Source organism: Lolium rigidum, chromosome 3, assembly GCF_022539505.1.
Source record: "Lolium rigidum isolate FL_2022 chromosome 3, APGP_CSIRO_Lrig_0.1, whole genome shotgun sequence".
Lineage (NCBI taxonomy): Eukaryota > Viridiplantae > Streptophyta > Magnoliopsida > Poales > Poaceae > Lolium > Lolium rigidum.
In genome coordinates, this window is record NC_061510.1 from 76,624,416 (window position 1) to 76,644,795 (window position 20,380).

General features: G+C 43.4%; 2 protein-coding genes across 3 annotated transcripts; both read left to right on the top strand.

Moving 5' to 3' along the window:
• The first annotated feature begins 2,301 nt into the window (after positions 1-2,301).
• On the top strand, positions 2,302-12,005 carry LOC124696955. 2 transcript variants are annotated; one of them, XM_047229611.1, is made up of 8 exons: positions 2,302-2,503; positions 4,224-4,385; positions 4,466-4,532; positions 4,610-4,672; positions 4,752-4,870; positions 10,912-10,991; positions 11,084-11,564; positions 11,625-12,005. In XM_047229611.1, the coding sequence occupies exons 1-8, from the start codon at positions 2,382-2,384 to the stop codon at positions 11,788-11,790; spliced, it is 1,260 nt and encodes a 419-aa protein (XP_047085567.1). In that variant the 5' UTR covers positions 2,302-2,381; the 3' UTR covers positions 11,791-12,005. The 2 variants fall into 2 exon arrangements, with proteins under 2 accessions (XP_047085567.1, XP_047085566.1); XM_047229610.1 differs by having other exon boundaries at positions 11,084-12,005.
• A 391-nt stretch (positions 12,006-12,396) lies between these two features.
• LOC124701827 (50S ribosomal protein L15, chloroplastic-like) lies at positions 12,397-15,352 on the top strand. Its single transcript, XM_047233920.1, has 3 exons — positions 12,397-12,849; positions 12,979-13,130; positions 15,007-15,352. Exons 1-3 carry the CDS (start codon positions 12,447-12,449, stop codon positions 15,226-15,228), a joined length of 777 nt encoding a protein of 258 aa, XP_047089876.1. The 5' UTR covers positions 12,397-12,446; the 3' UTR covers positions 15,229-15,352.
• Positions 15,353-20,380: the final 5,028 nt, after the last annotated feature.

A 20,380-nucleotide genomic window follows, 5' to 3' on the forward strand; every position in this document is an offset into this window, starting at 1 on the left:
GCCCATTCTAATTTTTTTAATCAACATCAGTCCAAACACGAGAAGAAAACGTCCACCCCCTCCTGCTCTAAATACTTAGAGCAATACAATAAGGTCCAGTCAGCTCACTATAAAAAATAAAATACTATATCTTTACTTAGTTGGAGTAGTGAGAATATGAGAGAGAATTAAGGTAAGTGGATTCTTATGTAAGAGCTAGCTCTAGCACGTTTTTTTGAAGCAAAACAGTGAGAAAAGCTCCCACTGCAATTTTTATATATTAAAAAACAACTTAGCTCTAGCACGTGCTCCTAGACACTTTGTGAGAATAGAAGGTGGGTCCTATTTTAATAAAGTACTTCCTCCGATCCATATTACTTGATGCAAAAATGAATATATCTACAATTAAAAGTGTCTAGATACACCTATATTAGTGTCAAGTAATATGAGTCGGATGCGTAGTACATTTTTAGAATCAACTATTGTACATGATATAAATTGGCTATAGATTACATGACAATCCACTACTGGCTTATTATTGTTCTTACTCTTATAGCAAGTTCCATGAACCTAAACACATTTTACTAGCTCTTAAATATGCGAGTTTGACTTCAGCTGACTGGCTAAGAACAAACGAATCATGGATTCATGGACGATGGTGGAGATTGTCGCATCGCCAGCGGCACGACGCATTTCGGACGTCCAAACGGACGCGTCGTGTCCGTTTGCGTCGGCCTAAATGGTCGAAATTGTCCGGGCGTCCGTTTGCGTCGGGGGTGGCTCCAGCGGTACGACACATAATTTTTTTTTCATTCATGAAGCTATAATTTACATTAATAAAAAACATAAAAAAGCCATAAATACGTGCAAAAAGTAGGTGCTGCCTACTGGTCATCGTCGCTGACGAGGTCAATGAACTCCGGAGTCGGCCATGGCGGCGGTGGAGGAGGTACCACTGCATGGGCAGGAGGCTGTGGCCAGGGATCCCACGCCGGAGCAGCAGGCGGAGCGTGGTCGTTGGAACGCGTCGGCGTGGCCGGAGGAGTCGTCGGCCTCCCCTGCGCGAGCGTTGACTCGCGGAGCTGGATTGCGAGCCCGTCCCACAAAGCGAGCTCGTTGAGCTCGTCCTGCGCGCTGTTGGCCAGTGCCATGGCAATAGCCTCCTCCTCCTTGGAGGTACCGCCGCATGGGCAGGAGGCTGTGGCCAGGGATCCCACGCCGGCCCGCAGTCGTCGCGGTCGTAGTCTGCCATGTCGACGTCCTCGTCCGCGTCCTCGTCCTCGTCCTCCTGGTCGTTCTCTTCTTCTTCTGCGGCGATCTCTCGGTCGAAGTAGTCCACGTCGCGGAGGTAGCCAGCGCGGCGGCGCGCGTCGAACTCCCACGTCCCGAATGAAATCCAGTTGTAGGAGTTCAGCGCGTACGCCTAATCCTCCCGCAGATCCGACAACAAGATCGCTCGGCGGCGGCGCACCTCGTCCTGCCGCTCTCGGCCCTCGCGCGGCACGGGGGGGGGGGGCACGCGCCGCGAGTTCAGGTACCAGCCCCCTCCCGCGTGTCCGGCCATGTTACCAGCCGGTTTTCCTCCCATAGCTGTCGCGCGAGGTCAACGCGGACGTACCGGCCGACCCGTGCCTTCTTGCCGGACCGCGAGCCGCTAGCCTCCTAGTCGTTCTTCGTCTTGTGGAACGGCCAGCATTTCTTTCCCATGGCGTCGGTGGGGTGGATAGTGTGGGATTTGGCAATGGTTTGGTCGGGGTCATGGGCGCCGGCAGCGTCCCTTTAAGAGGCTCCGACGCCATCTCGCCTTCAATGGCCTGCCAGTGCAACACCTACTAGCTGCGCACGCTCGCGGAAGCCGTGGCGCGCTATTAACGCGGCCCTGCAAAGGCTGCAGCGCACCGCCCGGAAGTAATGCCGCGGAAGACGAAGCAGTTGTGCCGCTGCCAGGCGGGCCCGTGCGAGGACCGAGCGGACACTTTGCGCGTTCGCGCAGCGTCCGCAGAGACGCAAACCTGGCGCCGCGACGGAGACGGCCTGATCACTTTGCGTCGCCCCGCTGGAGGTGGTGCCAGACGCATTTTCGGTCACGGCGGACACAAACAGTCGCTCAACGTCCGTTTGCGTCGCCCGGCTGGAGATGTCCTTGCGTCAGAAAATAATCGGGTAGCTGACAGGAGGGCTTTCTTCTTGTGGGTCCCACTTTTGCTGACCCAAAGTTACCCTGTGACGTATAACTCCGAGGATGACGACATTGACAGTATGACTCCGGCCGCAGCGGCGCAATGCCAAATTCGGGCCATTTTCTCCCCACCACAAGTCCAGAACCCTGAGCAGAGATTTCCCCTAAACCCTCGTCTGTCGTCCCCAACATCCCCCATTTCTGACACCCTCCTCGTGCGGCCATGGCGGGCTCGGATCTGGAGCCTGACATCGCCGACCTCTTCTGCCACTACAACGCGCTCTACTTCCACGACTCCCTCGGCGCGTGCGCCGTCTCCTGGACCGAAGAGCCGCTCCCCTACGGGTAACCGCCGCCCTCCCAATCCTCGAGTTTTCGGGTTCCCGGGTGCCATTTAGGTTGCCTTTCGGGCCGCGGTTGTGCAGATCGAGGCTTCGAATGTTTTATTATTTCCCGGATTTGAAGATATTTCCTGTTGCCTACCTTGTTCCCCTTTGAAAAATCAGTACACGTTCACGGGATATCTAGATTTGATGCATTGTGATAATTTTCGGGGGAACTTGGAGAAGGCCCTATTGTGTACGAGCTGTGATTCGGTCCTTCCGGATGTTTTTTTAGCACCCTCTTATCAACTGTAGTCAATCGTTCATATATCAGGGGAAAAAACCTTGACGGTTTTTACTTTTGGAGGCAAATAGTCCAGTCTTCCTCTTGTTCATTAGAATTAGAACACCAGTTCCTCAGAAGCGAATTAGGGCACCAGAGGAAACGCTATTCATGTTTGGTATGCCAACTAAAAGTTCAAGCAGAACATTTGTGACTCATATAACCCTCTGCAGCTTGTGCATCAATTGTAGTTGCAGTTTCATTGCTAACCTTCGAATTCTTGCGTTGTTATCTTGTCCATTGATCTGATGATACTTTGGACCACTATGAAGTGGGTAGGGATATTTGGATGTATGCGAAGAGCAAAGCAGAATGATTCAGTATATTTTTGCATCTTTTCCATAAGAGAAAGAGAAAAACAATGGAGCTAATAATGTTAATGCACTTTCCATGTCGATTAGTTCGCATTGCCACTCTATGAAGTAGCCTGTTCTCGATTCAAAAATAAAATGAAAAGAATTAGCTTGTGCTGGATGGATCCACGAGTTGTCAACCATTAGATGGCATTGTGGGGATGTCTGAAATTGTCTAGGACCCAAAACTTCCTGTTGTGAATATACTGTATTAATCATGGTGATTTACTCTAAATCTCTGAAAACATGGTGAGACATCTCACATCTCTGGGCCCCAACTCAAGGATTTTTAACTTTTTTTTGGGTTTTCTTACTTGTAGATCTGATAAAATAACTTTTGATGAGAGAATTTGGTGCTGAGGGAGAATACATGACAATTTTATAATTAAGGATTAATCCCAGTACCAATTGAGGAATACATTTGCTTGAGATATGTAACATACAGGCTACTCCAAAAGAAGCCTCAAGCCCTTAACAGAGCACAATGTCTTCTAAGTATTTCCATATCATTGGATGTGTGATCTACGATATAGATATGACACCTTCCAAGTATTCATTATATCATAAAATTCCCGATTTCTCAAAAGTCTCTATTTCACAATAAATAATCTAGAATGTTATCTGTAAATACTGTCTTGTTATAACAGGTTAACAACACCAAAAGCTTCAGTATGTGTGAGACGTGCATCATTACTGAACAATATTGGTGAAGTGTATAAAACATTTGCTTCAATCATTCATGAAAAGAGTAGTACATTTCAAAGGTCATTGGATTATCTTGTGATACATCGATCATAGTGATGGACTTGCATGTAGGTAATAACACGGTGTTATGCTAATAGTTGAATTCATTTGAGTGGAATAAACTGATTTTGCTTGAACTTCAAATAGGTTTCTGTAGTATAACCAATGCTAATGCCGAACTTAGTTATGTGTGCTTTATCATCATCCCCTTAAGCATGTATCAAAGTTCTCACTGGTTCCCATTACAGTACTATACCAGAATATCTGTTTTGGACCTCTGATGTTTAATCATTTTCATGCAGTACCTTAAGTGCTTGTGAGTATTATCCTGGAGGTGGTGGCTGTATTGTACTTCTCTCCAAGTCCTTGTACGAATGCCACCCAGACTCGGATCTGAAGAATGTTCTGCTCCATGAGATGATTCATGCCCATATGTGTGTCAAAGACAATAATACAAACCATAGGTACTTAACTGGAATTATCTTAAAACTCTATCTCTCAATTTGTATTTTTTTTCTGGTTAATTTGAAAATGGTGATCACAGTGACCATGGTGTGAACTTCCAGAAGCTGATGAATACAATCAATTCAAGCTCTTTACCAGATGCTCATGTAAGTCAAATTCAAGTTTCGACTTTCTGTCAGTCCATACCTACAGATTCCCTATTAACACCGTCAACGATGTTCAGCGACCTGTTGGTGGCTACAGTATAATTGTGCCCCATGAGATCAGGAAGAAATATCAATACAAAGTAAGCATCGGGACTGTAATACTAGAAAGTAATAAATCTTGAATTCTATTTTGGGATTGACAAATAATCATTTTTGCAGTGCGAAAGATGTGGAGATTTGGTCAAGTCAACCGAGATCAGAGGACCTTCACATGATGACTGCATTGAGAGAATGGGTGCTAATTACTCGTGTACGAATTCAATGTGTCAGTGGCATAGGTATTAGCTCTATGCTTCGGTGCAATTATTGGTTTGGTATTTCATATTTATATTTGCCTTAGTTTATATCTGTAAGAATGCTGAAGGTGTTAGAAAATTTTAGCTAGATACATGCTTTTCAGTCAACTGCGAAATTTTGGAAGGTAAAATCTAGTACTCCACGTGTTGTCATGCTAGGCAGTATAGGCTTGGTACTGATTGGAGATTTTGTTGCAACTTGCAACATTAAGACATGGATCTGAGCTCAATGTATGATTGAAAGTATACCAACTATTATTATATTCTACAAGAAAAAGGGGAGATATTGAACTAACCTAGTGGTGATAAAGCTTACTTGTTAGTGATAATTCTCTGCATGGCTGGCATCCCACTACCAACAACATGGTAAGAAAATATGGTGGTTTATCTGACTTGAACTTCGTTCAAACAAGATAAAAACATAAGATTCAATTTTGCATCATCACTATTTGATTTTACATAGTGAAGTATGAATGCTTACTGTCAGGATCTGATGATGTCTAGATAGATTTATGCAATATAAATATGTAGAAACTCACCGGTCAATCTTCCAACAATCTTGATTCCCAGGACGTAGGCCAAACTGTATTGCCCACTGAACTAACAATTGCACATGTTTGACACCGACATGAATATAAAAGGAAATTATCACTGTTTTTTAAAGAGTGTAAACTGCTGAATCTGAGTAATTATCACACCGAATATCTTTTGAGAGAAAGCTAGAGCATTCATTCGTTTCTAGGCAGGGTACGGATGTAAGCGAGCTGAACTCAAGCGAATACACTCTGGCTCGGCTCGTGCTTGATTCACCTCACGGACTGAAAATTGAGCTCGAGCTCGGCATGCCAAAGGCTCGTCGAGCTAACAGGGCTCGTTATTTTTTATTCGCCAGTGGGTGTGCCTCTGCTAGATTGCACTGGGCTTGTTGCAGACTCCCACCTACGGCTTCTTTTATAGCTGGTGGTCAGTGTTCGCTCTTGTTACGCTGCTGAGGCGGTACTAAATTGTGTTGTCTGCCACGACCAGGATGCTAGTTCTAATGGGCCATCCTATGCTGCCAAACATTCATGGGCCTGTGCATCGAAAGTGTGATGAGACGTGAGTGCATGGCCACTCGTGGGCATGTGATACTTTCTTTCAAAGCCACATTGGGATTAGCGTGACCCAGGGTCAAGGTTTGAGTTCGGCTTGTTAACTCCTCGAGATGAGCATGAGCCAAATCTATAACGATTTCAAGCTCGCAATGTTTGACGAGCCCGAACTTTTTTGACAGTCCTAAGGCAGGGGAAGGACTGCCGATAAGGAAGCTACAAGAATGTATGGGCCCACATCAAGCCAACCAGGACTGCCGAAGTGCAGTGCAAGCAAACTTGAATACTTGATACATATATGGACCAAATTATTATATTCCTTTTTAGTGAAAACAAAATCAAAACTATTGAAAGCCTTAGAAGTCACTTCTTAGCTTCTTCTAGATGCATATCACCGGATACCCTTCTGCCTCCACTTCGTGACCAGTAGCACACACTGCCAGCCCCAAACAAGATACTGTCTCTACATGGTATCAGTTTAGAGCACCACACACAGCAGCCAGCCCTGCCTTAAAGCAAACGAGATACCATCTCTAATAGCTACAGAAGATCAGTAGAATTACCATATGCCTGGCGAAAACACCCGAAAAGGAGGAGACATCATCCCTGCATGCAACACATTGCAAGCTACCGCACCACAAGGCCCACTTCTAGGTTTGATTCACGAGCTGCTTCGGAGACACCTTATGCGGAAGCTCTAGCATCACCAAAGTCTCTAGGATCCAACCAATCACCTTAACATCATGAACAAGTTACCATCCGGATGTGTCGAACTGGAAGAAGATATGTGTAAAGGATAGCGTGTTCCCAAGTATCTTGACCTAGTAGATGTAGGCACTACATGGCCTAAAGATGGCAATCAGGTCGGGTTTTTACCCGGTCGATCTGTCTAAACCCATGAAAGAAAAATGCCCATATCCCGCCGTGACCAAATCCACGGGTCTCTGAGTCATGCGGCCAAGGGATATAAAAAAAGATCCATCTGCGAGTGGTTTGGCTTTTTCCTAAGCACGGACGGAGCCATCGAGTGAGGATTGGCTGAGCGTGCTTTCGCTGCTCGTGGTGGAGTACTCTCTAAATTATCCGCTCTATTATTGCCTCATGATGTGATCAGGATAAGCGAGCCTATAAATATAAGCTTGGGCGCACTCTCTATTTTGCGTGATAGAAATAGTCAAAGCCATGGATGTCGCTGCAAGACTTGCAATCATTTCTTACCAAATTCAAGATATAGAAAACAATAGAAAATGCCCATATCCCACCGTGACCCGACCCACGGGTCTCTAAGTCGTGCGGCCGATCACCCATTGGGTCCCAGTTTGACTCATGACAACATTTAACAATTAATTAAATTTTATTATTGGCCAGCTCAAGTGGGTTGCACTGAGCGAAATAGCACCCTCCCCCCGAGCATCTATTATAGCGGTGCTCCAACATCAGTCTTGTTGGGAATATGAGGTGGCACTAATACTGTGTGACTGTTGTTTGCTGTAGCTTTCAGACACTGGTAATAAGAATGGGCCGTAACAGGCCTCAACAATCTCAGGCTTTCACTTTCTCTATTCAATTTCGGTAGTAGAAGGCTCAATGAGCTTTCCTTTAGGGAAAGGAGGTTGAATGAGTTGTTCCATGACCATTTTCCGTGGCTGCAACATGGTAGGAGTGGCGGGCCTAGTATGCTTAGAAGGAATGAGGGTCACCATATTTTGGATTTTTCTTGGACAAATAAAGTAGAGTGCATGATACATCGTATGTGAAATGACAACCATCTCAGCATGAGGTCATATGCCACAAGCAACTAATATACATTTATTCACTAATATCAATCAGGTGACCCGAGAACTGAGTGCTAGCTCAGTGGCAACGCTTGCGAGTGTGCAGCCAGCCACCCGGGTTCGAGTCCCAAGGGGGACCGAATTAAACGGGATGTTATCTAGCGCGTATAAATCCACAGCTAGAGAGGTCTCATCATCTATTTAACAACGTATAGCCAAGGGAGGGAATCTTTCCCTGTTTGTCAATGTTCAATCAGGTGACCCATGGGTAAACTCACCGGCAAAGACGACGAACCTACCCATGACTAATCAGGTTACCTGGGCCAATTGATGACCCATGCCCTGTCCATTCTGGTCGGGTGCCCTTGGGTGCCGGAACCCATGGTTCAACTTGCCATCTGAACATATTCGTCCGACAGAATTATGTGGATTACACACCACTAAAAGCAAGGACCTTTGGCATAAAACTAAGCTTCACAACAACTTCTAGGTCTGCTCATCAGACACTGTGGAGCTGCTCCAGGGGTATCAACCGAAGCAACTCAAAGTCTGGTGATTTTACAGTAAATCAACCATATTTCTTGTGTGCTAATATGTCCTTACTGCCATCCTACCGCAGAGGATAGCTTAGGATCATCTGTGCGTCGAAGGGTACAAAAGCCTGATTGATGACCTCAGTAATCAGTATCCTATCTCCTAGAAGCTTCATTATCAACTCACCCAAGAACGGTGGTCTCCTAGAACCAGACAGTTGGTCTGCCGTCAGATTTGGATAGGATGATTGTCAGACCGCGTTCTAAAGCCAAGTATTTTGGCAGATTCCTCAGTATAACCCATTGACAGAGAGTATGTCCTGATGTCTCATAACTGCATACATTGCCATTGGAGTGTGGATGGAGGAACCAAATTCGTGTACATGAGTAGTTGGCAAGTCATTTACATGTACTACCTACGTTTCAAGGAATAAGGCGTCCTCGTTTTACGAGTTTCTTGTTTGACCAAGATTTACTTCAAATGGATAAAGATTGTTTGTATGAAATTAGTATCATTAAAAAGCTCTTTTCAACACGAATCTAACAATACTAATTACATATAATATAATCAAGATTTTGTTGCTCAATTTTTATGGCCAAAGTTCGTCTTGGAATACGTGTGCGCCTTATTCCTTGAAACGGAGGTAGTAATTAGGAAAGTTGAGGATGGCTGACATTACTACCATCACTTGCCATTTTGGCACCTCTTTGAGGCCAGCTTTTGCATTATCAATGCATTGTCAACTTCAGGTTCGAAGTTGTTTCATTCCCACCATTAGTGTTCACTGACTGGATGAGATTCCTTACATGTTGCATCTATACCACTCTCAACAACTGTAGAAGAAAAAGGAAAGTTGCTTTTATATATTTAGAAAGGACTGCAAGTATGTGTGCACTCACTACTTACATGCTAATATGGGTGCATTGGCACACCAAATATTTGCATTTCACTATTATTGCTTGCATGGTCACTGTTATGATACATTTTTTCATCTTGTGCACATCTTCTCACCGCACAATTCGATCACTTATCGCGATTTCCTGCCAACTGTATTTCTACATATACAGATGGAAATAACATCATCTCAAATGCACTAAGGATATAATAAGTTGAAACATAGATATGATTACAAATATACAAATTATATAGGACCACTTTGTTTCCAATATCTTGATGGTTCAAGATGGTAGGTCCTGCAGCAGTAGCTTAGCAGCAACTCAGTACCATTGTGGGGCTTGGCGAGGATGTAGTATCTCCTAACGCTATGGAGTATGGGCTGACAAGACAACACTCACATCCTCCTCCGGTTCAAGATACATGTGGGCACATGGGATTACACGTGGAGTGCAAAGCGCCGAGCGTCACCTGCCTCTCTTGGCCAGCTATGTATTCGAGCATGCTCTAACCCAAGTAATACTTATTTACAGTGTAACTATGATTTTATTTGGGCTGGAGCATAATGGAATTTAGAGATGGTCAAGAGTGACCGATGAGGCTCTACGCGTTGTATCCTAGGTGTAACCCCATGTGCTGCCTGCACCTTGAGCCACAGGAGGGTAAGATCATTGTCTTCTCCATTTGTGGTTGCAGTGACATCAACTTGTCAGGATACTACATCCTTTTCAAGCTCCACATTGGTACAACTGCTGCAAGACCTACACCATCGAAGAAAAAAACATCAAGATATCTTAGACAAATATGCAAATGTACATGCATATTTGTTTTAATCCTATCTACCTTATAACTTACTATTTTCTCTATGCATTGAAACGTCGATGTTTTTGTTTGTATACGTATAAGTAGGAACCGCAAGATAAGTGATCGAATTGTGCAGCAAGATTTGTTGAATAACAACCAGGATGAAAAAAGCATCATGACAGTCAAATTAACTGCTGCAAATTTTTGTAGACGGTAGCTTTTAATGTTTTAGTTTGTAGCGACATTTTGGGTTGCTAGATTATATCTAATGCTGCGAAAACAAAAATAATGGCAGTTGAGCTGTATCTCGTTCATCTCACAACAAGAAGAAATGTATATATTTTCTTTTTGAAAGGAAAGAAATGTATATATGGACATAACAATATCGAAAATGTCAATTATTTCCTTCCTTACAAACTTTTATGCATTAAAAGCATTACCTATCTAGTCGTTGTCACTACTTTTCTATTTCTTGAGCATACCCAATATATTTGTTGGTGTGCCAATTTACACATAATTACATATGTATTTCTAGTTACTTCTAAACATATAATGGAAACCCTCCCAAAGTTGTTGAGTAACCCAAGTGACATGTGCCACAGATACCAAGTCAGTGACACTGATGGCGTTAATGAAACAGCAACATTAAAGCTGAGGTTGATAATAGAAATTCTGATTGAGGGAGGCACTGATACTTAAATTATTGGACATGGCATCTTAATGTAAACCTTAGTCAAAACTGAATAATCTCCAAATGCAGATTAGGTTATTGCTTTGATGCAACTCTTACAATCTCAGAAAATGGATATGTCGGATTAGTCCATATCCAACTTGCACCCTGCTTTGCTCTTTCTCCTTTCCATCCTTGTCCATTTGGATGTTTGGCTGTGAATGTCTGTCTTTATATGTATATCTTGGTATGCAGTCACAAGAAGCGGTGCTCTGGTAGCTACTATACAGTTCGAGAATCACCAACAGGCGGTGTGAGACTAAAGGGTTCAATAGGTAACTTTTTCCTTGAGACATACTGGTTGGTCTAGAAATGTCTGGACGAGTCTTCATAGTATAGTAACGCTATTGCTTATTGCTCTTCACAGCTTCTTCAGCTAAAGAAACACTTGGTGAGCGCAAGGCTGATGAATTAGCCAGTGGAAGTTGGCATGCCAGACATATATCAAATAAGGGCGGGACAAGAAATAAACATGAAAGGGAAGACGCGTCAGCTGAGTTCCTTCATCTTACTCCTGCTGCAATTGGCAGTTCAGGTCTGGGCTCCTCTTCCGGGGACAGGTCTAGTAAGAGAATCAAATTGTCCAAGGACCGTGGCTTTGACCTCTCGACTGCCACAACTTTTCAGCAAGTACCAAAGAGACCAAGAACAGATGCATTAAACAAGAACCAAAAGGGCAGCAGACAAAAGAAAAGGAAAATAAGCAAGTGGGATGGTTCCTACTCGGTACTAATCGAACAGATGAATTATTATTTTTTAGATCATTCAGAGGAAGATGAGGTACCTTTGATAAACAAAAGAACTGAAAGGAGAAAACGACAAAAGTTACTGCAAAGTTCTCAGGCTACGCAATCAAGCAATGGTGTCGGGGGTTCTACTTCCAGTTCTCTCGAGGCCCAGGGGACAATAACAGATCTGAAATATGTGCCTGCTTCTCAAACTGATGAAAGGTTGTTGCCAAATCATCTCGCGAGCAATCATGTAGCTGCTGCTTATCAAACTGGTCATGGAACTGTACATTCTCCGCTAGATTCACCAATGGCTGGTGAAATCGTGGACATTTCAGATGGGTGACTGTCACAGTTTCTCTCCCAGCTGAAGCTTTCCGTTTTGCATGTTGCTACAGTTTAGAAATGTTTAGGGTTGTAAACTTAAACCTCAGTTTAAGGTGCATCTTGCTACTGAGATGGGCAGGATGCTGTTGTGCCGTCCTGTTAAGTGTTCGTCATGTACATACTTCTGTTGCATTTGGCCCCTTGTGCTAGCATAGAGAACGGGTTTCAGTGTTAGGTGTCTGTATTTCTCTTTGCTTTACTGTCAGTGGCCAGTGATGTAAATTCCAGAGCTATTGCTACCCCCTCTCGTGAGCTGTGAATCAGCTCTTTTTATATACCAGAAAACTATCGCCATATCTTTTAGCATGTATGTTTTTTTTTCGTCAATATTTTTTTTTCATAGGAAGATATTTCTTTATCTGAATTTCTGCAGGTAAACATGCAAATCGCTGGGCTCTGCTGCAACTGGGTGCTTCAGTTGCATATGGGCCTGTCTTCTTTATTTTGACAACAAAACCCTTTTAAACCATTCAAATAAGAAAAGCGACCCAAAACACACTCCGGAATAGCCCTATCTTCCATCTTATCTCCCTCCCAAATCCCGCTCCCCTTCTATATTCTCTATCCACACTCGCGAGCTGCGCACAAGCGCGGCCCTCTCCCCGCTCCACCGCCATGGCGTCCATCACCCTGCTCACCCTCGCTCCCGGCGCCGCCTTCCTCCACCTCCCGGCCTCCACCACGTCCTCCTCCTCCCACTTCGCCGCCATTCCCCGCTCCCTCACCGGCCGGCGGGCCCTCCCCCTCCGCGCGCGCGTCACCGTCGTGTGCACCGCCGCGGCTGCGGCCGAGGCGGCGCCCGTGGAGAAGTTCGCCCTCGACAACCTGAGCCCGCAGAAGGGGTCGCGGCGGAAGCCGAAGCGGAAGGGCCGTGGTATCTCGGCGGGGCAGGGCGCCAGCTGCGGGTTCGGTATGCGCGGCCAGAAGTCGCGCTCGGGACCCGGCGTCCGCAGAGGATTCGAGGGCGGGCAAATGCCGCTCTACCGCCGTCTGCCTAAGCTCCGCGGAATCGCCGGCGGTGAGTCGTTGCAACCTAAAGCATCGCCACTGAGCTCTATGGTCCTCTGCATCCTACATTGTTCATACAAGGTGCCCAATTATATTGGGAAGGAAGCAGCCTGATGCTAGTTATACCATGCGTTTTCAGGAATGCACATTGGGTTGCCAAAGTACGTGCCGTTCAATTTGAGAGACATCGCGCAGGGTGGGTTCAAGGACGGTGAGGAGATCTCGTTGGAGTCATTGAAATCCAAGGGTTTGATCAACCCATCTGGCAGAGAAAGAAAGCTTCCACTGAAGGTACAACCTATGATAGTTACCTGATTATTTTACTGAATCCCGAGTGTCCTTGCATTTGAGTGTTTAGCTTAACTTCTGGCCCTATGTAATGGTTCTGTATCCGAGCTGCGTGACACAGATAAGATAAGGTTTTATGTGCAAGGCGTAATTTGACATCGTGCTGGCTTTAAGCAATCATATTTTGTTTCTAGTTTTAGACTCAACGGATAGTTGACATCATCTTTTCTTGACATGCAACTTGAAAACCTTACTGGGAATAGTAAATATTACCCTAACTTAGCTAGATTCCTTAACGAAGCACAACAATATCAGACTGGACCTAGAACAGTTGTCTATATTAAATTTGTAACATTGGGCGCTATCCTTACGATATGTGTTCTCCTGCTGGCAACAGTTGATGTTCGGCAGATGGCAGTCCTTCCATCTTAACTTTTGTTGTTCTCACTAGTTTACTTGTTAGTACATATGTTGCACTTTTTTAGGGAAAAGAGAAATTGATGTATCAATAACCGAGTTTGTATAATCATGCACACAAAGTAAACAAATACTAGTAGGGACATGATTATCCAAAAATACCACACTTGCCGCTTCTTCTCGCAAGTCGTGTGAACTCATGAGCAACCTTATTATCATCGTTGTTCATCATACTCCAACTTGTTTTATCTGTAGTCGGGTTGTTGAGGGTGTTAGCTGCCAAAAAAGAATCAGATTTGAGAATGACCGGTTGAGCGGTATGATTAACCAGAGAAGTTCCTTCGAAACAAGCATGAGCTTCTGCAGATGAACATGTATCGATATTTTTTTAGACAGCTAGGACAACTGCACCTGTATAATTTATTAACTCCAACTGAAGCACCTCCCATTACCTCTTGATACTGTATCCAAATTGATTTTTGCCTACCACCAGGCCACCACATCCATGAGTTAGAATTGATATTAGTATGCTGATACATCTTCTCAACATCAAGCAAGCCAGGAGAAAACATGGGTCATTTTCCTTTCACATCTTCAGATTTAGAGTACCCATGTTTTATGGAGTGGGCCTAGTCCATTAGAAGTTGAGCCGAGCCATGGACAGTAGAATCTCCTTTAAAATGAATAATGTCATTATGGTGTGAGGTTTTCCAGATCAGAAGAAACACTAAAGCTCGAGTTTCTTTGCTATTTAGATGTTTAAAAATCTAGTGACAAAGTAAACCAGGAAGGTCCTGTATATCTGTACGTATGTTCTGCCGGGGTACTCCAGTGCCGATGCAAATTATGTCCCTGAGCTCCAGCCTTAATGCACATGACAGTCGTGTGGGAGCTATACTTTTATGCCAGCTCACAAATGTCACAAGTACCAGAATTTTCCAATGTTTGCTGTCATTTGTTTTTCTTGGTTGCTAGTGCGTCAATACACACTTGCCATCCGAAAATTCTTACTTTGCTTCGCAGCACATTGGCACACCATATATGTTGCCATAAATTGCGTTCACTAGCACCCAAATGGCTACTCCCACTTTTCTGATTTCAGCAGATAACCAGTGAGCCAACTTGCACTTCTGGTTGAAAAACCCCGTTTATTCTAGCGCCATGTAGTGAAGTCCTATTGGATTCAAATGTGCTGTATCAATCGGACATCCCATTAACATGCCTTTTTTTTGCGGGAACCATTAACATGCTTTTAGTAACCATTGCTTATAAAAACCAGCTTCAGAGTGAGCCTCTGCCATTGGCTTCCCTTGCAGTTTTCCTTCAAATAATCAGTTTCAGAAATAAGAGAACATTTGATATTCTGCACCAAAACGGACTTCATCTGCTACTTCTGATTTGTGAATGCCATTTCTTTATGGTCTGTATGACTTATGTTAATGTTCTCTTTACAAATATGCAGATCTTAGGAGATGGTGATGTATCAGTCAAGTTGAACATCAAGGCTGGGGCATTCTCCTCCTCGGCCAAGGAGAAACTCGAGGCAGCTGGCTGTACTTTAACAGTGTTGCCCAAGCGGAAGAAATGGCTACCAGCAGCTTACGTGAAGAACCAAGCACGTGCTGAAGAGTACTTCAAAAAGAAAAACGGCGGTGCTGGTGAACCTGACACGACCTCCACATAGAGTTCATTACACACTGTACTTCTCTACCCTTCTCTTTAGCATATGTCTATTGCTCCATCTCATCCCAAACTTTCCATGTACCATGGATTTTGTATTTATGTCATATGAAAGTATTTTTGTGCCATCTTTTGTAGAGTCTTGTCATGCATAGTCCCTATTGTGGGTGTTTCTTGAAAGAAAGAGTAGATTTCACAGATGACCATGTTTGCATTCTTGAAACAAAGCACTAGTTTATAGAATTTTTGCTCATGAACATAAAGATCAGTAGTAACATAAGGCAACAGGTTTTAGGAATCAATGGTTCATGTCTAAAAAAGTCACATGCCCACTTGTATCAGATGTCTTCAGACATTTCAATCCATGTAGCAGTACTTCACCTGGTGATATGAATCTGTGATGCTTTATATGCCAGCTATTTTCTCGCCATTTTTCTTCTTTCAACTCTGGAGGATATAATCTGTTCTGGAAAGAAACAATAGAGTTATCTCTTTCAGAGAATTCTGGAAAGAATCAAATCATCATCTCAGTTTCTTCATTCATGCCCTGATGTGTACCTATGAGCTTGTCATTTGTGCAACGTCTTCCGTGGTTTCTAGACAGTAGACGGCGTGCATATATGATGAACCATTCCCCTCAGACAAAAATCTGCAATTATTAGACAGAAGTGCAAACTCATTCTATACACGCATAACAATTGATATGCGAACAAACATGTCAACAGATCTCATCCTAAGGTCGCGTGTTTGAAGGAGTTAGCTAGATTAGGACAGTTATTATACAAGTTATACATATAATAACTGACTGCTGGTTGAACAGCAACTTCCAGTTAAATACATTCACGTCTATATGCTCAATCTTCGTAACACCTATGATCTGTGGAGTTAACACTGACTCTATTACGAGGAATAAATTTTTTTTTTTACTTAATCCATGTATTCCCTGGAAACTGGTATCCATGTATTCCAGTTATTACTATACAAACTCTACTGTTTTTCCACGATTGCTCAAACATAAATGCCTACCAAGATTGCGTCCCTGTCTGGAGGTTTGTCCTGTTACGTAGTTATGTGCATATCAATAATTATAGTGCTGATCTGTACTATCATCTTTTCCATTGATGAGAATTATCCCCTTTTCCTGTTCCCCTGACACATTGGTACTTGTTGAACTGGCTTATTGCATCTGGTTCAGTTGTTTAGAAGTCACTATATTTCCATGTGTTCGCCATTTCCTTTGAAATATAATCGACAGTGATAGTTTGCGGTTGTATTTAACAGGAAAGCCGAGAGGAGCCCTTTCTATTATAAACACTTGTATGATACAACCCATCGCCACTATTTAGAACCAAGTCACCTAATTAGTCTATTACTCCTATGTTTATTTCCTATGAATGTCGCATGACAACATTTTGACTGGTCATACGTAGATAATACCACGTTGACAAACCAGTTAAGCAACACGCTAATTCATTCCCTAAGCATATGAAGTCTAATATCGTTGCAAATAGTTGAACAATACAAAGGTCTGATGCTTGTTCGACATTTTAAAATTCTGATAGAAATATCCTCTCAATTTCTCGATTGACCGCTGGCATGAAGCAGCAAATTTCCTACTGGTTCAACCGAACTTGTCAGATAACTGAATTTAGGAACAGAATTTAGAGATAGAGATGTCGTTGACTTTTTGTATAGTTAATCACAGATAGGGTGGTCATAATGGAATTAGACTTGTGCGCATATAGTTCTTACTAAGCAAAGTTTGTTCCGAAAGCGTGTAGCAAGCTGTTTCTTCCCTTGTCAGCGCTTCGTGCTGCTCTGCTTTGCTTTCAAAAGGAAACAAGCCGCTTCGGTTTCATGCTACCAGCGAGAAAGTTCCCCAGACAAGGGCAAAGGGATCGGATGTCTTGCTCATGTATTTTGCATGTGAGAAGACAGATGATCTATGTTCTCTAGTATATGCCAAGCAGAATTTGTGGCGAGAAGCTAGCTACCTAAGTTAGAACACGTTTCACAACTTGGCTTCTTGCTTATGTTTAGAGATTCTTATAGAATGCTTAGACATGTTTTTTTTTAGTAGCAGAAGTAGAAAAAAGACGTCACAGTTGGTTGGGGACATTAGGCGCAGCAGTCGTCTAGTAGTGCACCATCTAGTTGTTGCTTCTGCTTCTCATTTTTCGATTGAGCAGCGTCTAGTAGTTCAGAAAGATGCGAAAAGTGTCTTTAGCACATGAGCACCAGTTCTCCTGGTGCTATAAAATTATATTATTTCAATTCCAAAAAAATTGAAATTAAATACCTACATATATATAAACATTCCGAAGATACGGTAAAAATTTTAGAGAAAAATATATTATATTTTGAGCTATACAAAAAAGACAAATTTCTGACAAATATACATCCCTATACGTACCCACGAATTTGTTTTTTTTTCTGTAGCTCAAAATACGATGCAACTTCTAGCGAAATTTCTCACGAGCATTCGGAACATATATGTGTATTCATGAAATAAATATGATGATTTTTTAAAACATAGTTACATAACTTTTTTAATATTTAAAAAACTGAGAGCACTGGTGCTCATGTGCACCAAATGCTCCACTTTCATATTTTCTTTGGCACAAATGCGGCACAAAATGCACAAACAAAATTGGCTCTCAGGTCATTAGCATGCTGCAGTGCGCTGCACTGCACCAGACACGGCACGTCGACTGCTGAGGAAATCTGCCTGAATTTTAGGCGGTAAATGATTATTGGCCCAATATTATTCCCGTTCGAATACATGTACTGTCAGTCTGCGATGCAAAGTGAATGCATGAGAATATGAGATGACAACGTCCTCTGCCTCGAGTCTGGACATCGGGAGGAGTATGTCATGAACTAGGTCAACGGTTCTGCTGTGTTTCGCAGGAGTTTTGCTGATTTATTTTTGAAACAAGGGGAGTTTTGCTGATTTCATTTAGGCTAAATACTTTTGTACTTACCCATGTGTGTGTTTTAGTTACGTCTGTTTTGCTCTGAGATTCGGATAAAATAAGGAGAAAGAAAGAAATCTTTCATTTGGTAGTAGAGTTCAAAACTTTTACAAGCCAAAATAGCAAAAGGAGGCCAGCAAGTAAACTTCTTTTTTTGAAACAAGCCAAAAGACATACCATTTTAATTGCTTACTAGTCTTGGCGCAATGCCAAGATCCAATAGATACAACGTATACTCTCGCGGCTTAATTTTACTAAGCGTTTTTTCCCCGGCGAGGCTCCACATCCCACCTCTCACTTGATCTTCACTGGTTGAAGCTTTGTTCCAAAAAACTCTAGCATTTATTTTTCCAAGAAACAAGCATTGCAAGAGATGACATGGCTTTCCTCCTTTTGGATCACATCTCTTGGCCAACCTTTAACGGCTGGGATCACGGTCCATTGATGCGGTTGAATGTCAATGGGCCGACACCAACCTTTCAAGTTTTCCCAAATACGCAACTTGCAATGGCCACAAAATTTGGCTACCTCTCCTCCCCCTTGTTTCAGTCTACACTACTAGGAAAAGGCCTAGCTGTAAGATAGGAGATAGTGGCGCACCATGAAGGTCGTGCGCCACTACTACTTAGCAGTGGCGCACCAGAAAGTGGTGGACCATCACTAAATGCCGACAGGAGCCTAGCTCCTTCCCAAACCTAGTAGTAGCTCCTTGCCTACCTATGGCGCACTGAGTGGGTGGTGCGCCACTGCGGAGTCTACCATATGTCCGGAGTGCGGCGTCACTTGGTACAAGAAGGGGACCGGGCAGTCGCGAGTGAATACCTTAAACGCTTCTTTCTAGTGAACCAGAAGAAGTATAACATCCTCCTGCCTGTATTTCCCGAGTAAGTCATCCCCTCACCGGTCTTAACACGTAATTTTTTTTAGATTTCAATCGTCCTGTTCTTAAACATTATGTGTTCTACGCAGAGACAATACCTGCACACTCATCTCCATAACCCCGAAATATTTCATGGCCACATACTTCGATGCGGACATTAAGTCAAGCACGGACTACACGAATGTCAAGGCTGTACTTGATGATGCTCTCAATGGCTACGTCAAAGCTAAAAGCCTCATGGATAGGCTAAATCCTAGGTTCGGGAAGCACGTGTTCAAGCACATAACAAAGTTCCCCTGCGTCAAGAAGCCGCCTTCCAGTAAGAAGGATGCCTACTACGCCCTCCACCACATGAAGGCGTTCATACGGGACCAGCAGCTTACGCTACCTGACCATCTCAGAGACTGGGGCACACGCTTGTCGCGGATCCGGGACGACAGCCTCAAGCAAGATTTCTTTCGCATCCAAGTAGAGTTTTGTGAAATCATCTTTCAAGATGTCATTAGAAGCTCGGGGGAGTTCTATGCCGGCTATCAGCCATCAAACAGTGACATAGACACAATGCTCCAAATGCAGGGTGACGACTACCGGTCATGAATGTGCTTGAAGAAAGGTGGCGGTTTTATCCACGCTCCGTCGTCCCTTTATGCGAGTAGAAAGTCTTGATGTGCTAGCTATCGACGAGCTTGTGTTGTAATAAACTTTATCCAGTACTTTACTTGCATGTTTGTTTAATTAGTTTCGACGATCGTTGAACTTATATGTAATCGATGCTATTAATTACCAGTTCGGCTTCATTTGTGAACTTATATATATATGCTATCTACTTGGTGTTCCTCGTTTATTTTGGGTATTTCTTCGAGAGAGTGCCGATGATTATAATGTTCGGTCACTACACTTTGGGGGCGGCGCAAGCGAGCCTGGTGTGATGGCACAAATATCAATCTCTTGTGCATCCTACCGGCCTCGCTTACACCGTCCCTGAATGTGAATATTTGTTTCGACCAACAATGTATGAGGCCCTCGTCATTCCATTTGCTTTGCTATTTCAGAATGCCGATGATTAGAATGTTCGGTCACCTGTACACTTGGGGGAGGCGCAAGTGAACCTGGTGCGATGACACAAATATCAATATCTTGTGCATCCTACTTGGTTTCACTTACGCCTTCCCTAAATGTTAATATTTGTTTCGATCAACAATGTATGAGGCATTCCATTTAGTTCATACTAGCTATTTGTCTCTTATTTGAGTTGGCACTTCTTAATTGCATTGGCCGATGATTAGAATGTTTGGTCACTT